General features: G+C 43.1%; 1 protein-coding gene across 1 annotated transcript in view; it reads right to left on the bottom strand.

Annotated features, from left to right (window-relative positions):
* GNPTAB (N-acetylglucosamine-1-phosphate transferase subunits alpha and beta) overlaps positions 1-26,776 on the bottom strand; it is a 106,359-nt gene that overhangs the window by 34,786 nt on the left and 44,797 nt on the right. Inside the window, exons 3-7 of the mRNA XM_075551098.1 lie at positions 22,943-23,062; positions 21,935-21,976; positions 17,706-17,911; positions 13,543-13,607; positions 13,121-13,255 (exon numbers count right to left, since the gene is read on the bottom strand). Coding sequence (XP_075407213.1) covers positions 13,121-13,255; positions 13,543-13,607; positions 17,706-17,911; positions 21,935-21,976; positions 22,943-23,062 — 568 coding nt within the window. The remainder of the gene's footprint in view (positions 1-13,120; positions 13,256-13,542; positions 13,608-17,705; positions 17,912-21,934; positions 21,977-22,942; positions 23,063-26,776) is intronic.

The raw sequence follows: 26,776 nt of genomic DNA, 5'->3' as shown, positions 1-26,776 counted from the left end.
TCGTGCTGCTTATCAATATACAGAGAGATGATAGATATGAATAAACTTACTAGAAACGATATTTAAATTATGCAGACACTTCTAGGTGAACTGGCACCTCTAATCGTGCTAACAGTTGAGTAAATTAACCGTCTGCACCACAATGAGCCCATTCCACGCTCGTGTAGGCCACAACTCTAAAACAAAACTAGAGCTTAAGAGTTGGACTTTCATTTCTTTCTTTCTCCTATTAAGTAGGCCACTTATTTGAATCACAAACTCTGTGTGTATGTCCCCACATGTGCACGCTTACACATGCACGCTGCCTTCCTAACTCAGTACTTGTACTTTGAAAGCCCTACTAACGGCCAGCTCTCTCTGCAGCTCTCTGCCCTGGTGTGTGCATGAGATGGGAAGGCAGGCCATGCAGGCGGGGTATCGACCTACCTGCACTCTACTGGGTCTCAACGACCGCCTCCAGCCTCCCTTGTCCTCACCTCACCCTCTACAGTGACCCCCAGACCCCCACCCAATGCTAGCTCAGTGGACTTGTTCAAGTGAAAAAAACAAAAAGACACACTGCTCTAGAAAATAAATGATATATCACTTCAATACTCTAAAATGTATGTTTATCACAATAGTAGTTTTACCTTCCAAACTTCTGATCCGAAGAGGAGAAAATACCAGACATTTTAAAATGTCATGAGATTTTCTTTAGCATTATATAAGTTAAAATTTAGAAACATATCTGAGATTAACATACTCACGCCAACTCATGGGATCTTGATCTTTTATTTTCAGGTCAATAGCTCATCACTAAGGTGATTTGTTGCAGGAAATTGGCTTGTGGCAGACAGCACTTTGGGGCTGTTTGTACAACCTGGGCACTGCTCCTTTGAGAGTCAGTGCTATCCCTATGACTGGACTGGACCTGACGGCAGCCATGGGTATATATAAAGCTATAATGTATAGGTGCATAAAGGTACAATATAAATATTTATACAAGGTAACGTATAAACCCATCACAGTTACAAATCAACAAAGTTCAGCTGTGTTTTATATTTTAACTTGAGAACATCTACTAACCCCTCCAGTTTAATTTCTACCACTTACTGGGTACACAGTCACTCTCTGCCAGAGAATGTCCTCGGTGCTAAGTGCCAGAGTGGAAGATAACTCAGATTTGCAAGGTCAAACCTGTCTGGGTTCTGTCATTTGTGCATTTGTTGATATTGCACAGCTGGCTGGCCTGAAATGGATGAGCAGGGGGCAGGCAGGGAAGCTTAACTAGCAATACAGTGAGGTGGGTTCGTGGGAAGCAGGCTCACTGGGCGTCCGGCCAAGGTCAAGGGAGGCTTGCTAGAGGCAGAGTTAGCTGAGTTGAGCTCTAGTAGAGCCTGGAAGAGACGAGGCCTCAGCACTGGCAAGGCATGTGCTACAGGCAAGTCGGAGATAGCTCAGCATGTCTAGAACAACAAATAATTGAGGATGTCTCTGATCAAGATTTGAACAAGATGATCCCAAAATTGGCTGAAGGGCAAAGCAGGGGCCGGACCTGCGGGACGGCTTTTCACTCTCCTGCTGATAGGTTCCTGAATGATTACGCAAACTAAAAAAAAGGATTGCTGCAAACAAAGCGAACAAAATACAACTATGTCCCAATACTAGTCATTAAGGGATCAATAAAATAAAATAAATACCTCTCAAGGTGTGATTGATACGAGGGAAAATGGCAAAGAGAAAAGTATAGCAAGACATTTTAGAAATTGTGAAGTTCTTAAAAAAAAGATTTAGCTATTTGTAGCATTGTTTTTAATGATATGTATTGCAATTTCATAACTTGCCCAAAAAAGGGAAGGATTGCTAAGCCTATCATTCTTATACTGGCATCCCTTTATAAGGCTGGTTTTCAATCTTAAATGCAATACAGGGAAATTTTTCTAAGGCAAATAACTGGAAGAGAGAGATGAAAAGAAGTTTAGAGGCATATTTAAGATTGTCTGCCACTCTAATCAAGCAATGATGGGGAGGAACTACCATCTACTAGCCACTAGATGGCACCACCAACCCCAGGCATCTTTATTATTTTTGCCTGAAGAAAAGAAGTGGTTTGGGGCACTGGTGGGGAGAACTGTCTTACACATGCATGGGGCCAAAACCAGACAGAAATCATAGGATGCTTGTTTTGATTGGCATTCTGAAGTCTTTGAAGGGAACTGTTTCAAACCCCGCTGAAAGTGAACACACTCTGTAAGGCAGCTCTAGCTCTCCCCAGAAGGGATCCTGGTTCTTCTGTTCCTCTGTATCCAATGTTACTCTGAGAACGATTGACAGGGTTTTCAGTGGGCTGCTAAGAGAACCAATAAATCTCACACAAGAAGTAAACCCAGAATGCTCCTTAGAAGCAAGGATGGTGAGATTCTTGTCTCACAGCCTTTGGCCATCGTATCAAGAGGAACCAGCTCCTGGAAAAGGACATCACACGGAGTAGAGTCGATGAAAAAGGCAGATCTTCCCCAAGATGGATTGACACAGAGCACTGACCACCACAGACTTAAACACAACAATAGTGAGGATGCACAGGAGCAGGCCGCGTTTTGTGTCATTGCACACAGGTCACTGGGAATCAGCACTGACTCCGGGACACCTAACAACATGATAAGAGCTCAGATCTGAGACGTCCTTTGTTCACCAGCAGTCCCTTTGCCCCAGATGTGATTTAAAATAAGCCTGTAGAGAAGGGAAACCAAACCTCTGCATCGTTATTTTCACTCCACCATTCAAAGCTGAGATGAGGGCTGTAGCAAAGGGACTTCCTAACCCCGGGAAGATCCACAGACAGTCACGGAGAGATTTAACATACGAATTCAAGCCTACTGAACAAAGCTCCCTGGTTTCTAGCAGATACTACACATTCAGCATGGGAAACCCAAAACAGAATCCAGTTAGGGGAACTGAAAATTACTGAATGAGAAACCGAGCTGATTCCAGGAACCCAAGTGGAAGGTGAATTATGAGAGTGACGAGTGCAACGAATGTATAAGGGTGCTTTGCTCATTTGATGTATGTACAGATTGTGATAAGAGCCTTATGAGCCCCAATAAAAGGATAAAAAAAAAGAAAGAAAATGATTAGGGCAAAGAATGTACGGATGTGCTTTATACAATTGATGTATGTATATGTATATGTATGGATTGTGATAAGAGTTGTATGAGCCCCTAATAAAATGTAAAAAAAAATAAAAATAAAATTTAAAAAAAGAAAATTACTGAATGAAGCATAGAAACTGCTCTATTGCCAAACAAGTTTATGCTTCCAGCCCAATTTGCCATAAAGATCATTCAGGAAAGCTGGTACAAAGGTTTCCCCCACCCTTCAGACCAATAAGGGAATGGCAGGTGGATTTCATTCGGCTCTCTCCTTCTATGACGTAAGTTTTGCCTATATCTGTATGTACTCACTTGGGCCTGATGCTTATCATTGGGGAAGGGCAGCTGTCACATTCACCGCACACACACATCTTGGGGTACTACCCCCTCCATTGCTTTGCATGGTGACTGGAGAACTCATTTCACCAGACAGGTAGCTTTGGGAAATTGTCAAATACTGTCAATGATTCAACACTTGCACATTCTGTATCATCCCGATCACCTGGTGAGGCTGAAAGAACAACCAGTATCATAAAGCAAAAGCTTGCTAACATGCCTGAAGCACTGCACCTGGCAAGGCTTAAGGTGCAGCCTCTAGTTTAACTCAAAGGTAGATCCACCCCTTTTGGAAAACATAAATAAACTCCTCAGGAGATTATGACTAAGCGATCCTTACTTTTCAGTCACTCCACTTGCACGGATTCTCAATCAGTTAATACTTATATTCTAGCCGACTGTCAAGATGCAATAGACACCCCTGGATCCATTGTGCTGCTTTTCATTGTGAACCGTCTGGCTACTGTATTTGGGCCCTCTATCGGATTAGCGCATAGGTTCTCAGACTGATTTAGGCTTCCGCCTGCTTTCAATTAAAACCATTTATACTACAGCCTGTAATCTAGGATAAAGTGTAGGTAGCGGCAGCCCCAGGAACATCTCAGTGCCCACCCCCCAGGAGGTTAGAAAATGTTATAAAACTCACTGCCATCCGTCAATGCCAACTCATAGTGACCCTATAGGATCGGGTAGAGCTGCTCCTGTAAGCTTCTGAGACTGTAACTCTTTATAAGAGTCGAACGCCCCGTCTTTTCCCTTCAGAGTGGATAGTGGTTTTGAACAGAGGATCTTGCAGATCGCAGCTCAATTCATAACCTGTACACCACCAGAGCTCCTGTGAGATGTTACAACATACATTAAAACTCTAAATAACTTAGTTCAATTGGCCTGGAATGACAGTGCTAACAGTATTCTGGCCCTGAACGCTGGAAATGCCCAAAGGAGGGCAACATGTGCCCTTGAAATGGCTTCAGATGACTTCACTGCTGCCTGAGGAGGAACTTGGGATATAATTAAGCTGAGTGCTACTTCATCTTGCTAATGAATCTAACACTATTACCCAATACATGTCACACACACCAGATGAAATTAACTCTCCTGTTCCTACTTCAGTTTTACACGAGCTACTCCAGGAATGGTTTGCCTGGAAGAAATACCTATCACTGTCTGTACAGTTATCACCCTACACATTACGTTTATGTTGCTGCTTACTATACTGTTGCTCTTTCATCCACGAGGACCCAACTCAGGAGTGTAAAAGTGTGTATAGTGGAGATTTGAAGGTAAGCACTCAATAAATCAATGAGATAGAATCAATGATAAATGGTCACTCTTAAAATCAGATGTCTGTGCAGAAGAAACACTCATCAAGCTTAGTGATAATGATCAGAAGGAGGGAGTGTAAATACCCCCAAGTCATCAACAGGCGGTGCTGAGCTAGCTGCTAAGAGGCTGGCTTCATTCATCTCAAGAAGAGGAAACTCCCCTCAAAACAAAATGCTCCTTGATCTAGGTATGGCACATCCTTCATGACTTTTCTTTTACCAGTGTCTGACCCGGAAACCCTTCAGGTGCTCTTACTCGATCTCCTGGGAAACCAGCACGAGAGGAATGTACAACTCTGCCCAGAACCCAATGATTTAGATTCTTTAGAACTGACCACTTTGTAGATAGATGCAAGATTCCTGAAATTGAATTCTGTGATGCTTTATCCAAAGATTACCCAATGAAAATACATTGCCTGTTAACCCGCTTTCACTATCTCTGCTTTAAGAGTACCTTCCCGTATTTTAGGTTTGTTTTATTCGTTCACATAAGGGTGTACCTCAGAGGTGTTATGTCATTGGAGGTAACCCTCATGAAGTTGTTAAATGTTTTTCTGCGTTTCAGTGTATGAAATTCAGCAGTGATGCACCTATAAGGACAGCAAGCAGAATGAGGGGTTGGGGGTTGGTACAGGGGTGGTTGTGGGGGGCAGTAAAAGGGAGACAATGCCAAGGAGTCCAAGAAGAAAATGAATGGTTGAAAACTGATTGTGACAGCAATTGTACAATTCTGCTCGATGTGACTGAACTAGAGAATGATATATGTATTAACTCCCAATTAATAAAAATTTTTTAAAGAAAAATCTTTATCCCCATCTTAAATAAACTTACTTTCCATATATGCAAAATATATTAAAATACAGTGAAGTCAAAACATTAAAAAAAGAGTGCCTTCCTTATACTTTTGATCTGTTACTCCCAATTTGAATCTTGTTTCCTCACAACGAGTATCTTCTGCTATGCCTACTGCTGGTGTTTCTCTGTAAAAAAAATACCAAAATAATAAAAACTGCATTATTTTTAAGCTGTTGAGATTTCGAGATGTTAGTTATCTGGAATAACCTGATGGAGGCACCTACACGTGTGGGGTATGAGACGGGGGAGAGAGCCGAGGACAGGGCCTGGGCATAAAGATGATATCTGAACAACAGAGGGAAGAGTTTGTGCCAGTGAAGGAAGGTCACAACGAATAATAAACAGGAGCGTTGCACAAGCCAAAGAGAAAAAGAGGTTTCACAAAGATATTGTTCGTTAAATACTAAGGCATCAAATTTAAGGGACAACACAATTACTGGTCTTTCCCTGTCTAGAGGAAAGAACAATGACAAAATCAAGACACATGGACACAACTAGTCCATAAATCAGGGGCCCACGACACCTCCAGCCTCACTCCGCCACCCCGAAATCACAGCACAAGATGGTGCCTGGACACCACTGTCAACCGCTCAGGACAGATCCTACCAGGAGGTCTGGGACAGAGAGGGGAGAAGGTGGAAAGGACAAAATCACGAGGAGTACTGGTCAGATAGAGAATGGTGGGGTGGCCTTACCTCCAGATTTGGGCTGAACTCACTTCTGGGTTAAAATAATCATTTAAGATCAAAAGGGCATCAGTCAGCCAAGGGTAAAGTTCAGAAGGTGCGATGCTTAGTATTTTTGTGCCAATTTGGCTCCTATGAGGTAGGGTGGAGTCCAGCCTATGAAGTGAGTTGTAACCTGGTGACATCTCCGTGGGGGTGTGGCCTAAATAAAAGAGGACTCTGGAGAATGAATGGGTCTGTCTTCTTCCCTCCTTGGAGGACCAAGTTGTTCACCACCTCATGGTGCATCTCCACGCCACATGCTATGCCCCCAGGTCCCACCATGTCTCACATTACCATGCCTTGCTCCCTGATGCACCGCACCCCCTTTGCATCCTGCTTCTTTGGCTCGTGAGCCCGGTAGCCATGTAAGTCAGGAAGAGCCTTCAGTACATCTAACCCTGGAGTAGGTCTCTTTGGTGCTAGGTGGGATGCTTTCCTGTTATACATTCCTTTCTCAATATAAACCCTGTAGTAGTACACATTTATAAGTGTCCTAGTTTTGCTTCTCTAGAGAACTCAGCCTAATACAATGTGTACCAGCAGTGGTTCTACAAAAATAAAATCATAAAGATGAGTTTTTCTAAATTGGTTCTCAAGCCGCATTAGGCCTAAAGGTACTGAAAATGCTGCCTCTGCTAGTACGGATATCTCTAGCCACTATCAGTAAAGACACATTGCTAGTCCAGGGTATGAAGTAGCAAAGTTAATGTCCTAGTATCACCACCAACAGAAAAAGTGGCCCAAAAAGTGAAGACATTTGTGTCTCATGTGAATGCTCACCAAAGGACTGCCTCTGCAGAGGAAGAGGTTACAACCAAGTCACAAGTGTCACTGCCCGGTGGATGAAGGGGATGGACGGCAGGGATGAAGTTTATGTGTAGGCTTAGCCACATGGGCTTCCACTCCCCATGGCTAAATCGGCCACTGCCATTGCTGAGTACCCAACGTGCCAGCAGCAGAGACCAACAGAATCCAAGATAGATCATTCCGCAGGGAGATCAACCAGCAAACCGATGGCAAGTTGATGACCTAGAACCACCTTCCCCATCAGGGGAAGGCCAGAGTTTTGTTCTTACAGGAAGAGATACCGACTCTGGAGACTTGCCTTCCCTGCACACAAGGCTTCTGCCCAAACTACCATTTGTGGACTTGAGAGAATGCCTTATCCATTAGCACGGTAACCTGAACAGCACTGCTTCATATCAAGGGACTCATTTCATAGAAAATGAAATGCAGCAATGAACCCATGATCATGGGATCCACTGGTCTTACCATGTATGTTCCTCACCACCCTGAAGCAGCTGGCTTGACAAAACAATGGAATGGATTTCTAAAGACACAATTACAGCACCGGCTAGGGGGGCAGTACCTTGCAGGGTTGGGGCAATGTTCTCCAGGAGGCTGTGTATGTAGCTGCTGATGAAGGATGCAGTGTCTCTAATAGCCAGGATTCCTGGGATGGAATCAAAGGATGGGAATGGCTCCATTCACTCTTGCTCCTCGTGGCCCTATGCTCTTCAATACTAGAAGACCTAGTTCCAAAGGGCGGACTATTCCCACAGCACTGATCCCAGTGAACTGGAAGTTAATAATGCCTCGCAGCCATTTGCGGCTACTCATGCCTCAGGATCAACAAATGAAGAAGGACGATACTGTGCTGCGTGGTGCACTTGGTCCTGATAACAAGGGGAAACTGGTGTTAGGGAATGGAGGCAAAGGCCTTGTTTGGAATCCAGATGCTTTGGTACTATCATGTCCTGTGGATAAAGTGAATAGTGAGCCACAGCAACCACACTCTGACAGGGGTAGTAAGGACCCAGCCCCTCCAGCAATGCACGTGAGCCGCCCTGACAGGTATTCTAAGTATCAGTTATGGCCACATGATCAGTTGCAGAGACAAGGTCTGCAATCATTAGTATTTCCTCTTTGTATGTGTGCATCGAATACTTGTGTCTTGATCATTAATAACACATGACATAAATGGGGTTGGTGTGTTTTCCTTTGTGTGTATGTCTTGAATGTATCATGTTAGACACAAGTATGATTGTGCTGGGGCAGGGGGATGTGATGGATAAAACAATGGGTAGCAAACACTGGATGTAAAACTAGGACCGGCTCTGTAAACCTTCACCTAACTCACAAAAAGTTATTATTAGTAACTGTTCTGTGCAAAAAGAATTAAAGGACAAGGAGGCCTAATTAAGAACTGTTTCAATGCAACACTAGATGGACATGGGGCAGTTGTAGTCTGTCCTACAGGGCTGCTGAAAGTTGAAATCTGCTTAAAAAAAAAAAACAACCCGGAAAGCAGAGCATAAGGCCTTTGTCTTGACAGGTAATCTTCTGAGAAGAGACTCCTCAGTCATAGCAGTTGCTGAGGTGTGCAACAGACGCAGTGGACACCACCGCACTTCCAGCGCAGCACAGTCCCACTGAGCCCAGGTGTCCTCCGTTCTCCCACTGATGCCATCACCTCTATCTACTCACTTTTCGATCCGGGCCACCCCCAGCTATGGACTGGATCCAGTCCCATTACTTGCACTACACTACCAAGGTGCTCTTTGAAAACAGAATGTCTGGCTAGGCGATGGTAACAGTGGCTGAACTGGTCTTCTGCCTCCAGCCTAGCGTTTTCTAACCTAGGTCTAGCTGCTACACTTTATCCTAAAGTGTTGCTTTTAAAACAGATCGGATTATTATTTCCTCCTGCTAAACCCATGAAGCTCAGACCAGGCTCTTTAACACAAAACACTTTGATCGATGTTGTTTTCCAAGCTTGTCACCTGCAAAATCCCAGTCTGCGGGAACAGTTGTCCTTGGTTCTCAGGACAAGCCATTTCCTTTCAAGCGACAGTTGAGCCCTTTACTCTGCTTTCTATGCTCTTTCCCAGTCTCATTTCTCCTGGCTGCTCTATTCAAGACCCAGTGAAAATGATCTCTGTTCTACAAAGCCTTCCTTCCCTGGCTCCCAACTTATCCAAGGACCAAAGGGAGCATTCAACAAACTCCCATTTGACATGGATCACACAGGGTGGGGTGGGAGGTTGTTGTGTTAATTCAAGTGCTTTTAATCACTCAACTGTACTTATCTCAGCCATTGGCATTCAGGCATCTAATTAGTGCTCACTAACTAAACTGACTGGGGAGTCTATCATAGGAAACATCAGCTCCAAGTACCCAGGATAAAACCAGGAGGTAGAGTTTAAGAAGAGAAAAACACCTGCAGAATAGATTTTAATGAGAATACACTCTTCTGTTCTTCCTCTTTCTCATTCTCTATTTTCTCTCTGGCCTCCAAAAATCCAAAGTCCAAGGACAAAATGTCTATCACAGGTGATGAAGTTATGAAAACAAATGGCAATGGGGCTGAAGATGATTGGTCTGACCCTCTTAGGAGGTGCTGGCCTCCATAAGGACAAGGCTGTGGACAAACAAAGCTCCAGGGGACAGGAAAAAATTTGGACAACATATGAACAAACATAGAGCGGACTAGTGCTCCCAGTCCAACTCAAGGAAAACTCCACCCAGCCTCTGCCTGCAGGGTCCTCACCACAGGACCGAACACTGTGTGGCTTTGGCGTGCAAGAAGTCAGCTAACCTGAGTGGGGAACGAGCCTTCTTTCCTGCAGAAAATTGTTTTGAGTGGAATAATACAAATAAAGACTATCATTTGAACTGACAGTCAAAAACACAGATACGCATACGCCCATAGTTCTGGACCCATCAAGAAGCCCAAGAAGCCCCACTGACATTGGCTGAGATGAATGCTAATCTATGATTTTGCCAGGACTGAAAATAACTCAGGGGAAAGAAGTGGGAAAATGTCTATTTTTAAATAACTGTAGACTACAAAAACACTCAACCCTAACGTAGCCTAGCATTACCAATTTCCAGGTACCACCAACAGAGTGGTAGGAAAACATCCAGAAAGGAAAAACAAGCACACACAACAAAACATAAGCATAATTTATACCTCCACTCAATTGTAAAACAATCAAGTGAAAGAGAAGCAGGGTAAAGGAGTACGTATGGTGAAAGCAGGGATTTAAGTGTGAACCTCTCGGTCACTGCTCCCCTGCTACTATCTCCACCTCCACCCTTTCCGACTCCACACAGCTAAATACCAGGAAGCAGGAGAGAGAGGGCTAGAGAGAAACACACTGTCGGGCCTCAAGAAAGCCACGTCTAGTGGCAACACTAAATGAACATTTCTTAAGTGGGTGATGGGAGACATCAGGCAGTGTAAATCATGAGAAAATAATAATTTATAAATTATCAAGGGTTCGTGAGGGAGGATAGGGAAATGAGGACCTGACACCAAGGGCTCAAGTAGAAAGAAAATGTTTTGAAAATGATGATGGCAACAAATGTACAAATGTGATCAACACAGTGGATATATGTATGGATTGTAAGAGCTGTATGAGGCCTCAATAAAATGATTTTTCTTTAAAAAGATTTCTTTGTAGAATCAAGAAACTGGAGCTTAAATGGTGTATGCTTAATTAATGCCCTCTAAGAAAAGAGATATTTATGTTTCATACTCAAATATTTCCAACAGAAGGGCAGACATGATGTCAAGCAGAAAGTAAATTGAGTTAGGCTGAGCTCTCCAGAGACACAAAACCAGGCACACTTGTATGTGAATGTGCACAGTAAGAGATTCATATCAAGACACTGCTCACACAGTTGTATGAGTAGGTAAGTCCAGTCTGGTTCACGCCCGTGGGTCAGATGTACATTAGAGGCTTGTCCAAAGTCCTGTAGCTGCAAGGGCTACCAGGCAGCAGGATGGCTACAGGCCAGGAGACACAGAGCTGAATGAATCCAAGGTCCATGGCTTCTAAGATTGGCAGGTGACAGAATAGGAGGTATACAGACCAGATGCAAGACCCAGAGCCAGCCACATAAGCTGGCATCCACACATTGCCAATCAATCACAAGGGCTGCCTCTGTCCCAAATGAAGCCTTCCTCAGTTGTACCAAGGCTGTGGTCAGATGAAGGAAGTGGTACTCTATTTTCCCCACAACTCCTTAGGCCATAACATGTGAGCATCCTGGCCCACCCCTGTTGACATAAAACCTACTTATCAACTCTACCTACAATCATCAGGCAAATGGTTCAGAAAACAAGAAAGGGAAAGCAGAGAAGCATGCCATAGGCCAGCTCCGGTCCAAGGTCAATCCTAACAAATGGCACCAACAGGCAAACATGGGAGTTAAGAAGTATAAATTCTAAATGTATTACAATCTCCATTAGCTATAAATGAATGAGGATTTTTATAAAAGTCCCATAATTGTGAGTGTTGTCTAAGTTCTGCGTGGCCAGTGAACTGGGTCCTCAAACCTAGCAGAGAAGTAGAGTGCCATGGGATGTATGGTTCGTGTCAGAACAGGAGAGAAGAAGGATGAGGGATGAAGGGTGGAGGCATAGCAGACCTCGGCCCTGCAGCAATCAGCCTCAGGCTGGTGTGGAGATGGATGGTCCTTATGCAGTCAAGGGAGGTCAGGTCTCTGCATCACTTACACAACTTGTCTTAATATCTTTACCTCCTCTCTCTCTCTCTCTCTCTCTCTCTCTCTCTCTCTCTCTCTCTCTCTCTCTCTCTCTCTCACACACACACACACACACACACACACACACACACGGTTCTTTCAAAACTTCGGCTTCCAAGGGGCACTGCTGGCCTAGTCAATTCAAGGCAGAGCGCTCGGCTCAGATGATTATGGCAACGGTTTCTGGGGATTCCCAAGGGGCAGTGTGGACAGATTTTCTTAAGGACACGGGATGGGTTGTACTAGGAGAAAGGTTAAAGAACACTGACAACGGCATTGGTGAAGAAAAGGGTAGGAGGAAAGTTGTGATGGGGAAAAGGCTGTGCTGAGGAATTTTTTCCATCACAACAATACACCTCCTCACTCTTCAAGGGTAGCAAGGGCTGTCCTTTGAGCATTGGGAAATCTTACCCCTTCTCCCCAAGAGCCCTTATCTTGCCCCTTCAGACTCAGTCTGCTTCCCAGAACTCAAAGAACACTTCAAAGGTGCCCTTCAAGGGTGCCCAAACTGGATGTGGTGTACACGGAAGCATGCAGAGTTCTTCAGGGAAAGTCATAGAGAACAAAATGCTGCCTGGTGAGAGTGGCGATGCCTGGAGGGTGGAGGGAATGTGGGGTAGAAAGGGGGAATTGATTACAGGAATCTACGTATAGCCTCCTCCCTGGGGGAGGGGCAGCAGAGAAGGCGCGGGGAGACATCAGACAGTGTAACTTATGACAAAATAATAATAATTTATGAATTATGAAGGGTTCATGAGGGAGGGGGAGGGGAAGGGGGGAAACGAGCAGCTGATATTAAGGGCTCAAGTGGAAGGCAAATGTTTTGAGAATGATGATGGCAACAAATGTAAATAATTTCTTGACACAATGGATGGATGTATGGATAGTGATAAGAATTGTACGAGCCCCCAATAAAATGATTTTTTAAAAAAAGAAGTGCATAGACCTAGATGGAGGGATAAGTCGAAAAATAACAGCTTCACACTTTGCTATTTTTGTTTAACAAAGGCTTCTGTGACTTTATAGCCATACTTTTGACTTACTCTTATAGAGAGTCACCTTTTGACACAAGATTGGGGCACAAAAGAGACTGTAAAGATGGTTGGCTATACTTTGAGCAAAATGGGCCACAAGAGAAGGGTCGCAAATGAAATGAGACAAGCCATGTTGACTGCTGTGTTCATTATGCTCTTACCAGTTTTATTTTAGATGAAAGGTTTTCTGGCAATTTTGCTTTTAGTTGATTTGTTTCCTTGAATGTCGGTGGAAATCCACTCAGGAAAACCAATTCTTGCATTAGCACTAATCCAGGGGCTTCTTTATCTGTTGTCTGAAACGAATGGGGAAAATAACCACAACTTACTTTCCATGTCATGTGGCGGTGAACACACACATACAGACTTTGTATAAAGATCTATTAAGTACTTCATTATACATGTATCCAAGTAAGAGTGCCAAGATGGCTTAAATCAAGTCTCAGTAATATTAGTAAGGTGGCTTTAGAGAAAAAGTAAACATGACAATGCCTCTCAAGGCAAGGCAAGCATCATTATAGTTTTTGCTCATTCTTTTACTCTAGTCTACAGTAAAAATACAATCAAATTAAAAACAACATACCAAATAGCCCCTCCACACTGTCTGTGTGCTGCTTCCTTTAAATACATCAGCCTGGGCATCTTCAACTACAAAATACAATAATTACAATGTGAAAATTTAAAAACAGACTGATCAAACGTACTTTTTTTAAAAGGATACTTAAATACCAGGGCATTTTGTAAGGCATTTTGAGAAACTAAAGTAGTTGAAAGAGATCAAATGGATGTGCACAATTGAGGGAAACAATGAATCCCGTGTACAATGAAATGTTCCACTTGATTTGTGTGGGCAGCAGAACTCGCTGTACTGGAGCTGGATCTCAGTGGAGAAAAGGCCATGTAGTATGAGCACACGGATCATGTTCCAAGTGGGAACTTAATTGAGAACGGAATGGTTTGGCGAGAGTAAGACATTTGAGAGAGGTGATCAGGAGAAGAGAAGGGTACTAGGCAGAGGGGACCTGGACCAGGTGCTTAACAGCAGGAGACACCAGAGAGCTGGGCTGCTTTAGGATTCACAAGGACAATGGTCTCCTTTAAGGTTCATCGTGTAACACTGAAGGCAGGAGAGAGGGGGAGAAAGAAGGGTATGCAACACAACTAAGAGGCAGGAGATATCACCAAACTCACTGCTGATATTGAAAGGTCACAGAAAATAGAAGAGGTCAGATGGTTAAGATTCTGATTTTCAACATGAACAAAGATGATTCTGAAAATTGTCACTTGAGAGATGGTTATCTGTCCTAGCCAGATTTTAACATGCACCATAATGTGTAAGTTGGTGAGTCATGGATAAAACAAAGTCTTTGCAGTTTTATCATCTTTAAAGGGAGCACTGAGTACCGAGAGCATGAGTTCACGGCAAATAACTGCATTAGACACATTGGGTTCAATCACTCTCTAGCTGTGCACACTTCCTTCCTTTAATGTTTTGAAACACTGTGAGATCACTTTGATGTCTTTTCAACCGTCCACACAGTTGAAAGCCGCACGATGAACAAGGCAGAGAAGAGTTGAATGAGTCTGGACTGTGGTGTTAGCAAGGACACTGACGACACTGAGGGCCGAGAGAAGAACAAACAACTCCATCTTCGAAAGAAACACACCCAGAAGGTTCCTTAAAAGCAAGGATGGCAAGACTTCAGCTTGCTGACTTTGGACACATCATCAGGAAAGATCAACTGTTAGAAAAGGGCATCGTGTTGGCAAAGTGGAGGGTTGGTGAAGGTAAAGAAGACCTCCGTGAAATGGTTACCTTGGCCAAAACCATGGACACAAACATAGCAAGCGTCATGAAGATGGGCAATGTTTCCTTCTGTCAGACATACGGTGGAGTTGACTGGCCAGTAACTAATAACAGCCTGGGGGGAAATCAGAGAATACACACACGCACACGCACACCTGCACACACCTGGGAGGAATCAGAGAATTCACACACACACACACACACACACACACACACACACACACACACACACCTCTCTTCTTCTCTCTCTCTCTCTCTCTCTCTCCTCTCTCAGCAAGATGGCCAACAACATCTATCATCCTTATGGATAAAGCACTGGCTGTTCATTGAGGTGAATTATAACCTGACCAATGGCTTCCCAAGGCCATATAACTATAAAGTCACAAATAACAGAGATTTTAGTAGTTTATCGTAGGTCTGGTCCTTTTTCAACTATCCTATTAAGGATTTAAGAGATACAGAAGGTATCTGGGAAATTTGTAGACTCATACAGAGGTGATAGAAAAGCAAGTACAACTGTTAACAAATTTATGATTCCCAAAACATTTTACTCTTTGGAGCAATGACTGAAATCTAGCAAAATAAAATACCCTACAAACAAAAGAACACACACAAACACACACACCAAACTACCTAAGCTTACACACATACACACACCATAAAAAAAATTTTCTTTTTAAAGATAAGTGTTTTAGTTGACAATACTGTGGTGGCACTGTCGGGTGACTGGTGGACTGCTACTGCAAGGTCAGCAGCTCACACCTACCAGCCACTCCACAGGAGGAAGTTGAGGTTAGTTCCACCTGTAACAGTTAGCGCCTCAGAAATCCTATCTAGGGTAACTATGAGTCAGAATCTACCCACTAGCAATGGTTTGGAGTTTGGGTTTTTGGAGTTCCATGGGAGTTAAAATGCACTACGGCTATACTGTGCAAGGGGATTTCAAAAACTCTGTGGAACAATGGAATTAAAAGATAGAGAATTTTCCCACAGCTTTTTTGAAGCCGCCTTGTATGTGCTTTTAAACAAAAGTTCACCACTTGAATAAGAAAGGTGACTATTTCTCATCACCTCACCTATCAGGAAGCCAGCTTCCATATATCCTGACGATTCTCGTCTCGTTTACTGCACCTTCCTGATTCAAGCCATCCTCTCCTCTTGCCTAAACTAGGACCTTGACCCCTTAGAGCAGTGGTTCATGCCGCGACCCTTTCATACAGTTCCTGATGTGGTGACCCCAACCATCAAATTATTTTCATTGCTACGTCATCACTGCAACTTGGCTACTGTTATAAATCAGGCGACCCTTATGAACGGGTCGTTCGACCCCCAGGTTGAGAACTGCTGCCTTAGAGGCAACCCAACCATAGCAGACGACATAATCCTTTCAAAACATCCGATCACATCCTTCCTCTACTCAAAACCCTCCAATGACTGCTGATCATATTTGCAGGACCTTGTCATGACTACCTACCAGTGCCTTCATCAGTGAGTCTCCCCATCACTTCTGAGTGCACCTCCTGCCACCTTCACCCTCTCTCTCTCTAGCTCAGCCATAGCTACGTGAGAAAACATTGATGGTGTGAATTGTGAGCAAAACATCTGAATAGGACTGAAGGCATTTTGACTGAATCAACTGTGTTTGGGTATAATCAATTTTGTTATGAGTTTATTATCGTATGTTTTGACTGCTTACTAGGGTTCACATAAGAGTTTGGAACGTTAATTGCTATTTGAATACTGCTTGGACTTGAATTGACCCCACTAGCTGTCTTGGTCCCAGTATAAGGTTGATAAAGAATGTGTGCTCAGTGGGAAAGTAGATGCCAAGAAAATGAAGCACAGACTTCTTTTATATATGTCCTATGTTGCATGTACTTGTGCTTTATGGCTTTTTGTGGCTGTGCTGTGCTGTAGCTGAAGAACTATAGATCGCCCCTATGAAATCTGGTTAATACTGTTTGAAGAAACCAGTATAACTATCACTTAGAAAATCGGGATATTTGCAGCACCCGCCACACAAACAGCCTTGCTGCTTTGAGACACTTCACTGGCCAGCCTCCTAACCAGCAAAACCAGTTTTCCTCCTATTCTATTCCACTTGGAGAAGTTATTCAGTTCAATCACTCCAGGGCAAGGACCCAATATTTAAGGTAGCCACAGCTATATCACATGATGGTTGGGAGAGTAGGGGTGCATGCCCCAATGGGCAGATTACAGGGGGGCTCAGACTGTGAGCAATGGGCAAAGCAAATGCAGACTACTGCATTCTCTCCCAAGAGCATGAGTCAATGGATTAGAAACTTCACACTTACTTAAAAAATGGGGGCCAGAGTGGCAGAAAATTTTACAGGCAGCCAGAGCAAGGAGCCTATTACAGAAGGCTCTAGGAGGAAATGTAGTATAGTGTAAAAGAAATGAGGTGAGTAAGAAAAGCAACAATCTCGGAATCATTTGCAAAAACCAAAGCAAGCAATACATGAGGTCAGTTATTAGTTATGGAGGTAAGAAGCAAGAATGAGTTAAATACAGGTTCAAAAATTTGAGCTAAGGGGTATGACGTTACAAAATGGGAGAGTGAGGACAGACTCAGTATCTATGGGATGACATCAAAACTGAAGAAAGCAACATTGCTGGAGTTTAAGTAAGCCTCTAGAATAACTCAGGGCCAAGTGAAGGAGGTAGTTTTGAGCCCCAGACTCGAGGTTTTGGCCACAGCTTGGAAGGGTCTGTGTAGCGCCTGAGCAGAAGACATGCATCTTCTGCTGCGGCTAGGGTAGAGATATTGTCGCAGCTCTTCTGCTTTTTCTACATTTTTAGTTTCAACTTAGCTGACATTTTTGGAAAAGGTAATCATTTCTGTTTCATTCACAATTTTTTTAAAAATTCAAGAACCCAGTAAGCATGCATTTTCAAAGCTAACAATGAAAAGATCTTACCATCTTTGGTGCTGTCAAAAACGACAACTGAGACATTCACAGATGGGTTTTTCGGTTTTGCAACATTGAACAAGTCACTGGCAGGCTGAAAAGAAGGATGGAGAGATGGCAAGTCCTTCAGCGTGATGTCGACTGGCAGCGCCGGGTCCAGGACCAGCATTGGAACCTTAACGCAGTGAGTCAGCAAACATTCCAACTGCTTCTCGCTGGGAAGAAACAACAAAAGGCAACAGCCACATTCTCCAGAGTATAATCAAGAGAGAAAGAAAAGCTTGTTGATGCCAGACAAGAAAAACTCTAGAACAAGAACTTTCAGTCACCTTTCTCTATTCTATTAATAAAACAAGGTTGCCACCAAAATGTACTCAGAAGTCTCTGTTACAGATGAATGGGTCCCATTTGGAGCCCTACTCATAGCAGGATTAGAGAGTAGGAAAATTCTGGTAAATAAAATGATATCTTACCAACTATGACTCACCAATTTCAACTAGAATAGAACTAAATACATAGGATATGAAACTACACTGAAACAGACAAAAGCAAAGGAGACAATATCCTGATATAAATTCATAGGACGTAGTTTTATGTAAATATAAAAAATAGCCAGAGATTCCAACAACGGGTAGATAATTTGCAAAATGGAAGCTGCAAGAGTTAAGCATATTAAATTGCTCGATCGCATTGCTATGTGCAATAAGTGGGTTCCATCTCATAGCAAACCTATGTACAACTGAACAAAATATTGCCTGGTCCTGCACCATCCTCAGAATTTTGCTTATGTTTACGCCCACTGTTACAGCCACTGTGTCACTCCTTCTTGTTGAAGGTCTTTTTTGTGTGCTGCCCACTATTTCATCTAGCATTACTGTTGCTTAGTAAGCTTAACTCCTCTAGCACACTGCTGGTACCATTACAAACTGGCACATGTTATACATGTGCCTGCCTTGAGGCCATTCTTCTTCTGGGACTAATTCCCCCGCCCTCTTCCTCCTGATCCACAAAGCAAAGGCAATTTGGAAATATATATGAGGGAACATCAAAAAATACATGAAAAAAAAGATCATGGAATTTTCCATGAACTTCTGAAAGACCCATCATATATTCCAAACCATGAAAGTATACACATGCTGACTCAGTAATCCTACTTCCAAGGATCTATTCCAAAGGGACAGAAACAAACCAACTTACACAGAAGAAATGCCATAGAACCAAATATAAATATTACAATGAAAATATGGATCTGTCCAACATTCAGTAAATTAGTCACTTTATGAGATTTTCAATAACTTAACTAAAAAAGAATGATATGAAGAATAAAAATGGAAATAGTTTATTTCCCAGATTATACACTCAACAATATTTGAGAAGATACAATCTTGATGCACACCTTTCCTGGTTTTAAAACATGTTATATCCCTTTATTCTACAATGACTGCCTTTTGGTTTCATAAGAACACAATTAAGTAGTCTAGAATTCCCATTCTTCACAAGGTCATGTATAATTTTATATGATCCACACAGTTGAATGTCTTTGAATAGTCACTGAAACACAAATAAACATCTTCTGATACTCTGCTTTCAGTCAAGATCCATTTAATGTCAGTGATGTTTCGTGTGCCATACCCACTTCTGAATCTGGCTTGAATTTCTAGCAGCTGCCTTTCAATGTATTTTTGCGTCTGTACTTGAACTATCTTCAGCAGAACTATTTGCATGTGAATTAATAATACTGCTCAATAATTTCCACATTCTGTTGAGTCACCTTTCCTTGGAATGGTCACGTTTGGATCTTATCTAGTCGGTTGGTGAGGTAACTGTCTTCCAAATTTGTTGGCATAGATGAGTGGGTTTATCTAGTGCTGCATGAGATTTCTGAAACATTTCAATTGGTATTCCATCAAAACCTGTAGCCCTGTTTTCTGCTAATGCACAACCTTCGATGTTTTCCTCCTATACCATCATTTCTTCCTCAAATTACCTGAAAGGGTTAACATTATCCGATTATTTTTTGGTACAGTGAGTCTGTGTATTCCTTCCACCTTCCCTTGATGCTTCTTACTTTTTCAGCATCTTGCCCATAGAATCCTTCACTACTGCAACTCAAGGCTTAAATATTCTCTTTAGTTTTTAAGCTTCAGAAAAGGCCAGACCCATTTTCCCTCTTTTGCTTTTTAATTCCAGATCTCTAAACGTTATCACAGTATTTTGCTTTGTCTTCAAAGTCACAATTTAAAATGTCCGGTTTAGCTCTTTTACGTCATTTCTTTCTCTCTTTTTTTTTATAAATTTAAAACATTTTTTACGTCGTTTCTTACACTTCCTTTATTTAGTTAATTGTAATAATAGTAAGGTTTTATGTCAACTTTGGTAAGGCAGGATTCTCCCATGATACGACCTAACATAGTGCACTCAACTCCATGATGGAATCTTCTGTGAAGCAGTCAAGCAGTTGTGGGGAGCACAGATCTCCCTAATTTGGCCTCAACTGTGATACAATTGAGGGAGATTTCATTCAGGGTGTGGCCTACATTTCGTATAAATTGACAGTGTGTCGAAGCTTAGCTGACTACTACTGCAGGACTTGGAGCTCCCATCTGGTTCATCAACCTCCTGTATAGTGACTGCTCATCCCAGCAGCCATCAGTGGACTGCTGAATTCAGATTCATGCAGTTGACCTCACATCCGTTCAGCTCTGCATCCATCAGCTTGCCAGCCTGTGGTCTACCTGCTTCCTGTTCATCAGTCCCTGTGGCTATAGGAAACAGGAGAAGCCTTCAGCTTATACTTGACCCATGGAAACTAGCTTCCTTTTGCTGTGGAAGCCAGTTCGCTTCTGCAGGATCTGGATTTTGCATCCAGTTATATTACCTCAAGTAATATTATCTGCCGATCTCAGAAGCCATCGACCTTGGATTCATTCAGCTCTGCATCTACCAGTCTGTGATCTTGCTGCTTCATCTTCTTGCTTCTTGTTCGTCAGCCCTTGCAGTTACAGGAGCCAGGAGATGCCGCTAGCTTACATCTGGACCCGTGGACTTGAACAAGACTGGGGAGTCATTTCTTGATACAATTCTTTCTACATACATCTCTTTCAGTCATCTCATATGCATGTTGGACATTGCATAAGGAAGACTGAAGAATTCATACATGTGAATGATGGTGCTGGTAAAGACAACTGAAAATGCCATGGACTGCCAAAAGAACAAACAATTTTGTCTTGGAAGATACACAGCTAGGATGTTCTTTGGAGGCAAGGATGGTGAGACTTCATCTAACATATTTTAGACATGTTATCAAGAAAGGCAAGTTCCCTAGAGAGAAACATCATGCTGGGTAGTAGAGGTGCAGAGGCAGGCCCTCAACAGGACGGCCTGACACAGCGGCTGCGACAATGGGCTCCAACCTAAGAACAACTGAGAGGACGGTGCGGGACTGGGCAACGTTTCCTTCTGTTACATGGAGAGTCGCTGTGAGTCGGAACAGACTCGACGGCACCTAACAACAACACATATGTCCACATGCAGGTGCCATTGCTTTGGGTCTCTAGAGACTCTACATTCAAGAGCGAAGTTCAGTCTTCTGAAGTCTAATTTGGTCTTTTCTTTCCTGTCTTCTTAGTGACCTTTTGTTTTCTTTGTATATGATGTCCTTGATGGCATCTCACAACTCATCTGGTCTTTGGTCACTAGTGTCTAAAGTGTAAAATGTTGAGATGGTGTCTAAATTCACATGGGATATACTCAAGGTCATAACTTGGTTCTCAAGAACTTGGTGTAGTTTTTCTTTAGATTCTACTTGAATGTGCATAAAAGCAATGAATGAATGTCTGTTTTGCAATGGACCCCTGGCCTTGTTCTGACTGATGACGTGAATTTCTCCATCTTCTCTCTGCACAGATAAAGTCAATTTGATTCTTGTGGATCCAAGTTAGGGGGTTCATGTATACAGTTTCCATTTATGTTGTTGAGGGAACAACATAAATGACTTATTCATTGGGTCTACGAAATTCTATCATGGATCTCCATCAACAGCACTATATTTTAACAGCTGATCCTTCTTCATATCCATCACCACCCCACCACCTGCACTCATTGGGGGGTAAAATCTAGCCGAAGGACCAAACATAAGTAATAAGAGTACAGGCAAAAATCCTAGGCACCCAACAAAAACAAAGGATTTTCACTTCGATCTTTCCACTTATTCCTGTGAGGAGAAGTAAAATGCTTACCTTTTTTTAGTAGGTTCTGTTGTGTTCTTCCCAAGGATTTCTCTAATGAAAGACAAGGAAACACAGATCATTTCGTATGCATAGGAGAGTACTATCCTGAAGCGTAAATATGTGTTGGGCTTACTAGTTATTATGCTGGAATCAACCTATAGGTAGGAGGTGCTACAATACTTATGACTTAAAAATTCACCATTATATGTTCCACTTAAATAGTATAAATAGTCTCAACCAAAGACAGCTTAATAGAGAAGTGTTGTTGTTTTTTTAATTATACTAGGAAAAGCTATCCAAGTCAATTTGGTGCATTTGGGAGGTTTTATTAGATTCTCTCCACAGAGAAAAAAGAACTGTCTGCTGCAGCTGCAGTATGAAGTGGCCAGGGACCTGCTGCAACAGGGAACATGCCTCACATGTACAGTGGGGCAAATACATGGACGTTCTTGGTGAAAACACCTGAGGAATCAGAGAGGACGCTATATCAGCCAAGGCCCCAGCTCCAAAGGTTCCTTGGCAGCTCAATCCACTTTTCTCAGATCAAGTGAATGGAATGAAAACCTGATGTCTAAAAATAAAAGCTCTCAATTCCATAGCGTACTAAAGGAGGGTAGGGTAATAGTTTCCCAGTGGCTCTTTCAAATGGAAAAGCAAATTATTTTCGAGGGCTCAATCTGTCTTGCTGTAAAGAAAGGTATTTCCCTATCAGCAGGTCTGGGACTCCGACTCACTCAGGAGCAAGGCTTTCCTCGGGGGCACCCTCACCTTCGGTTCCTCGGAGAGCATGCTATCCCTAAAACACATTCTTGTCTAACAAAGTAAGGCCAGGGCCTCACAGCGGCAGTGAGTCCCCCTCAACCCCCAAGAAACAAGCGTCAGAGAGGTGGCTGTCAAAACCTCAGAATGGCATGAATTTGAGACAGGTGTTTGTTTTGCAGCATGTTGGCTATGATTTGGTCCTTCCCAAAGGCTTTGCTACTTGTAAGGTACATTTAAAAAAAAAATCATTTATACCTCATTGCTTTCTGCTCCTCCTCCATCTGTTCTCTGACTTGCTTTAGTTCCTTTAGCAGTTCAAGATCGGTGCCGTTCACCCAGGTGTAGACCACGTCGATTGGCATGGGCAGACAGAGCCTAGGACAAACCCAAAAGTCATCCAGCTTAACTGGATCTCTCTCAATATATTTGGTGATAAGATTACCACACCAGGTTTACACTTACGAGTTACAGTATTATATATTTTTAATCAATGTAAAAATAATCCAGTTGTAGCATACATCACAGAAGGCCATGTTTTTAAATGGGAGCCAGAGGAGTTATACACTGTCCACCTTCTTTCTCTGTGTACTGCATCACAAACACCTTGTAAGGAGGTTGCTATGACTACATTTTAAATAGCGATGGGAGAGGGTGGTCTTGGAAGCTCAGTTACCTTAGTGAAACTGCTAGCCTTTCAGATTTATGTAAAAGAGGGAGCTGGGATACAAACGTCAGCAAACGTAGGAAAGAAATCAAAAGCTTAAACAATAGAGATACAGACACACACTACCTACATACGTACATAGCCCAGGTAGTGTAGTGGGTACGCATTGGGCTGCAATTTGCATGGTCGGCAGTTAGAAACCATCAAAAACTCCAAGGGAGAAAGACTGAGCTTTCTGCTCCTATAAATAGTTACAGTCTCAGAAACCAACAGGGGCTCAATGTGGGTGACAGATACATGGATATAGATATCACTGCCATGGAGTCGATGCTAACTCATGACCCTATCGAACAGGGTTTCCAAGATTGCAACTCTTTACTGGAGTAGAAAGTCCCGTCTTTGTCTTGAGACTATGTGAATTATATCTCAATTTTTTTAAAAGTAGGTTTAAAATCTCAGAAACCCAAATGGAGCATTCTGCTCTACCCCACTGCACAGTTGTTAGGCCAGAGACCAAGGCTCCTGGGAGGCCAGGCGCAGGACCGGGCCCAGGACATCTGTGAAGGGCTCCACAGATAAGTCATGGCTCTGCTTTTGGCTGGATTCATACCTCTCGGTGCAGTTAACCACCTCATGTTAGAAGAAATGCAGTTTATTCTTACAGATTATGATAGGGAAATAAGTAAAAGCTGAAATATATTGGGTAGGGTCATTAAATAAAAATAAAGTTTAGTGCCTGGTGCTATTTTATGTGGAGATTCGGCAGTAAATAAAAACAGACCCAAATCTGTAGCCGTATGGAACTTAGAACTGGGAACTCATGAGCTGCTCCTTGGGTGAAAGACTGTCTGCTCCCATAAAGATTTAAAGTCTATATTGCTGGCAGTCTTTTCTTTGTTTTTTATATATTTTGTATGTATGTATGTATGTATGTATGTGCATATTAACTGTTTTCTCTCTTTTTCCTCACTCGTGTTTCCCAGTTTATGAAGCACAGAGGGGACTGATGTCTAGAGACAGTAATTGAGGCAATGACTTTTTAGGGATTGGGGGGCAGGGAGGTTGGAGGAAACTGGGGAGCAAATAATGAATACAGAAGGGGTTAGAATGCACTGGAATTCACTGTGGTGCTGTATATACAACTATTTCCAAATATGACTGAACCATGGAAGTGTATGTTATGTGAACTATATCTCAATTAAAAACAAAAGTCTCAGAAACCCGAATGGGGCAGTTCTGCTCTGCCCTACAGGGTTGCTGAGGGTGAGAACTGACTCGATGGCAGTGAGTTTTGAGAATGGTGATGACAAGATATAAACTAAGTAGCGATGCATACGTGAAGTATCAGAACATGGCATGTGATTAAGTGCTAGTGCATTAGAGCTTACATTCCGAGCAACACGTTTGCAGACGTTATGGTTTACATATGGAGCTCTGGTGGGATAGTGGTTACACATTAGGCTGTGATTCGCATGGTCAGCAGTTCAAAATCACGTGTGAGAGAAAGACTGGGCTTTCTACTCCTGCAAACCGTTACAGTCTCGGAGATCCCCGGGGCTTCAACACTGACTCGATGGCTTTTGAGTGATGCTTTACAGTGGGAGCCCTAAACCCATCTCAAGTTCTCACCGCTGACCAGCAGTGTCAGACGCTTTGTCCTCGGGCAAGTCGTTTGCTGCCGCTCTCCTGACCAGCCCAGGGAGAGGCAGTCTCCCCTCAGCAACCGCCCTGGCGTGTGTCCCTGATGCGAACTGGGGTTCATGGTCATGAGTCATCTCCTGCTCTTCAAGGTAGCCAGAGGGCCCTTGGCCAATCTTGTAAACTTTTCTAAACTGCAAGCCTGTATGTGTCGCAATCGTGGCCCTTTCCTGCTTCTGTAGTCCCGCCTGTGACTACTGAGCTGTCACCAATCATGATTTTGTGATAATGTCCTTTGTTTACACGTCCTACAGAATGACCCCGTGGTTATGAATCCTTTGGACACCAGGGTGATTTGCGTTTGTCTTTCTTCAATTTAAAGCTTAATAAAAAACACTGGGGAGAAAATAAAGTAGAAAAGCCAGCTATGTCAGGAGCTAGTTTTAAATAGAGAGATCAGAGATGGCCTCAGTGAGAAGGTGCTTTTCAGCAACGACCTGAAGGAGGCCAAAGGCAAGCAGTGCGGGTAAGAGGGGGGAGAAAGGCCCCAGGAAAGGGGAGAAGCGTGTACAAAGGCCCGAGGAAGACCCATAGCTAGCCTCTTCAAGGAGCTACAGGCCCCTGTGGTGGAGACAAGGAACACAAAGGGAAGAATGTGGGGGCTTCAAAAAGTTCAAGGAAAATTCCCACTGTCTTTTAATTCCATTTTCCCACCAACTTCTTAAAGGTCCATACGAGGAGATGGAAGCTATAAACATACCAGGGATCTGGCGTTTCACTTAGGAAAACGAGAACCAATCGTGTATCACTCACTCAAGTGTGGTAATTCAGTGTTTGACAACGCCCTTGCCAAGTTGGCCACTGCCTGCAGAATACACTGTGAACCCCTTCACTATCTGCATGCAGCGCTCCAGACACTGCAAAACATGCAAGGAACTTGCGATTTTGGGAGTCTCTGAATGTGCTTTTTACCTCTGTCTTGAATGCCTTTTCTCACCTAGCTCCTTTAACCACCTCTTCCTTCTCTAGACCTTCCTCAACTTCACCCAGCCGTGGAGATCCCTTACTGCCTGGCAGGCAGCTTCCACAGCACTCTGACATTCGAGGAGGCTGGTTGTGTGGTAGGTACTATTTGCCAGGCTCGCTATCCCCCTAGATGAAGCCTCCCTCTAGGACAGGTCTCCTGTATGCTGATGCCTTGGTTTCCTCTATCTCCAGGCTCCCCCTTCCTCCCTCTATCTGCATGCACTTATACTAATGCTTCTCAAATTTTAGTAGTCATCGGAATTACCTGAAAGGCTTGAAGCAGTGTGCTGGGTTTCATCTGATACCGCTGAGCTGAGAATTATACCTCGAGAAACCTTGGTTAATATGTTCTTTAACTTTTCAATTAAAAAAAGTTTCCCCCACTAAAATGTTGGTTCTCCTTCTGACAGTCGGTGAGACTGTAAAATGGTTCGACCACAGTGGAAAATGGCATAACACTTCCTTAAAAAGTCAGAAATAGAAACAGCATATAATCCAGTAATTCCTTTCCTTGGTATATACCCTAGAGAAATAAAAGCCAAAACATAAACAGATGTATGCAAGCCCATGCTCACTGCAGCACTAGTCACAACAGCCAAGAGAGAAACTACCTGAATGCCCACCCATGGGAGAATGTATAAACAAACTAGGGTATGGACCAATGAAAGGCCCCACAAAACTCACTGCCATCCAACTCAACTCACAGTGTCCTGATAGGACGCGGTAGAAGGGTTTCTGGGATGGTGATCTTTATAGGAGGC

This window comes from Tenrec ecaudatus, chromosome 6, assembly GCF_050624435.1.
Source record: "Tenrec ecaudatus isolate mTenEca1 chromosome 6, mTenEca1.hap1, whole genome shotgun sequence".
NCBI classification, from domain to species: Eukaryota; Metazoa; Chordata; class Mammalia; order Afrosoricida; family Tenrecidae; genus Tenrec; species Tenrec ecaudatus.
Note: the sequence above shows the minus strand (reverse complement) of the source record. Positions and strands in the feature narration are given on the sequence as shown.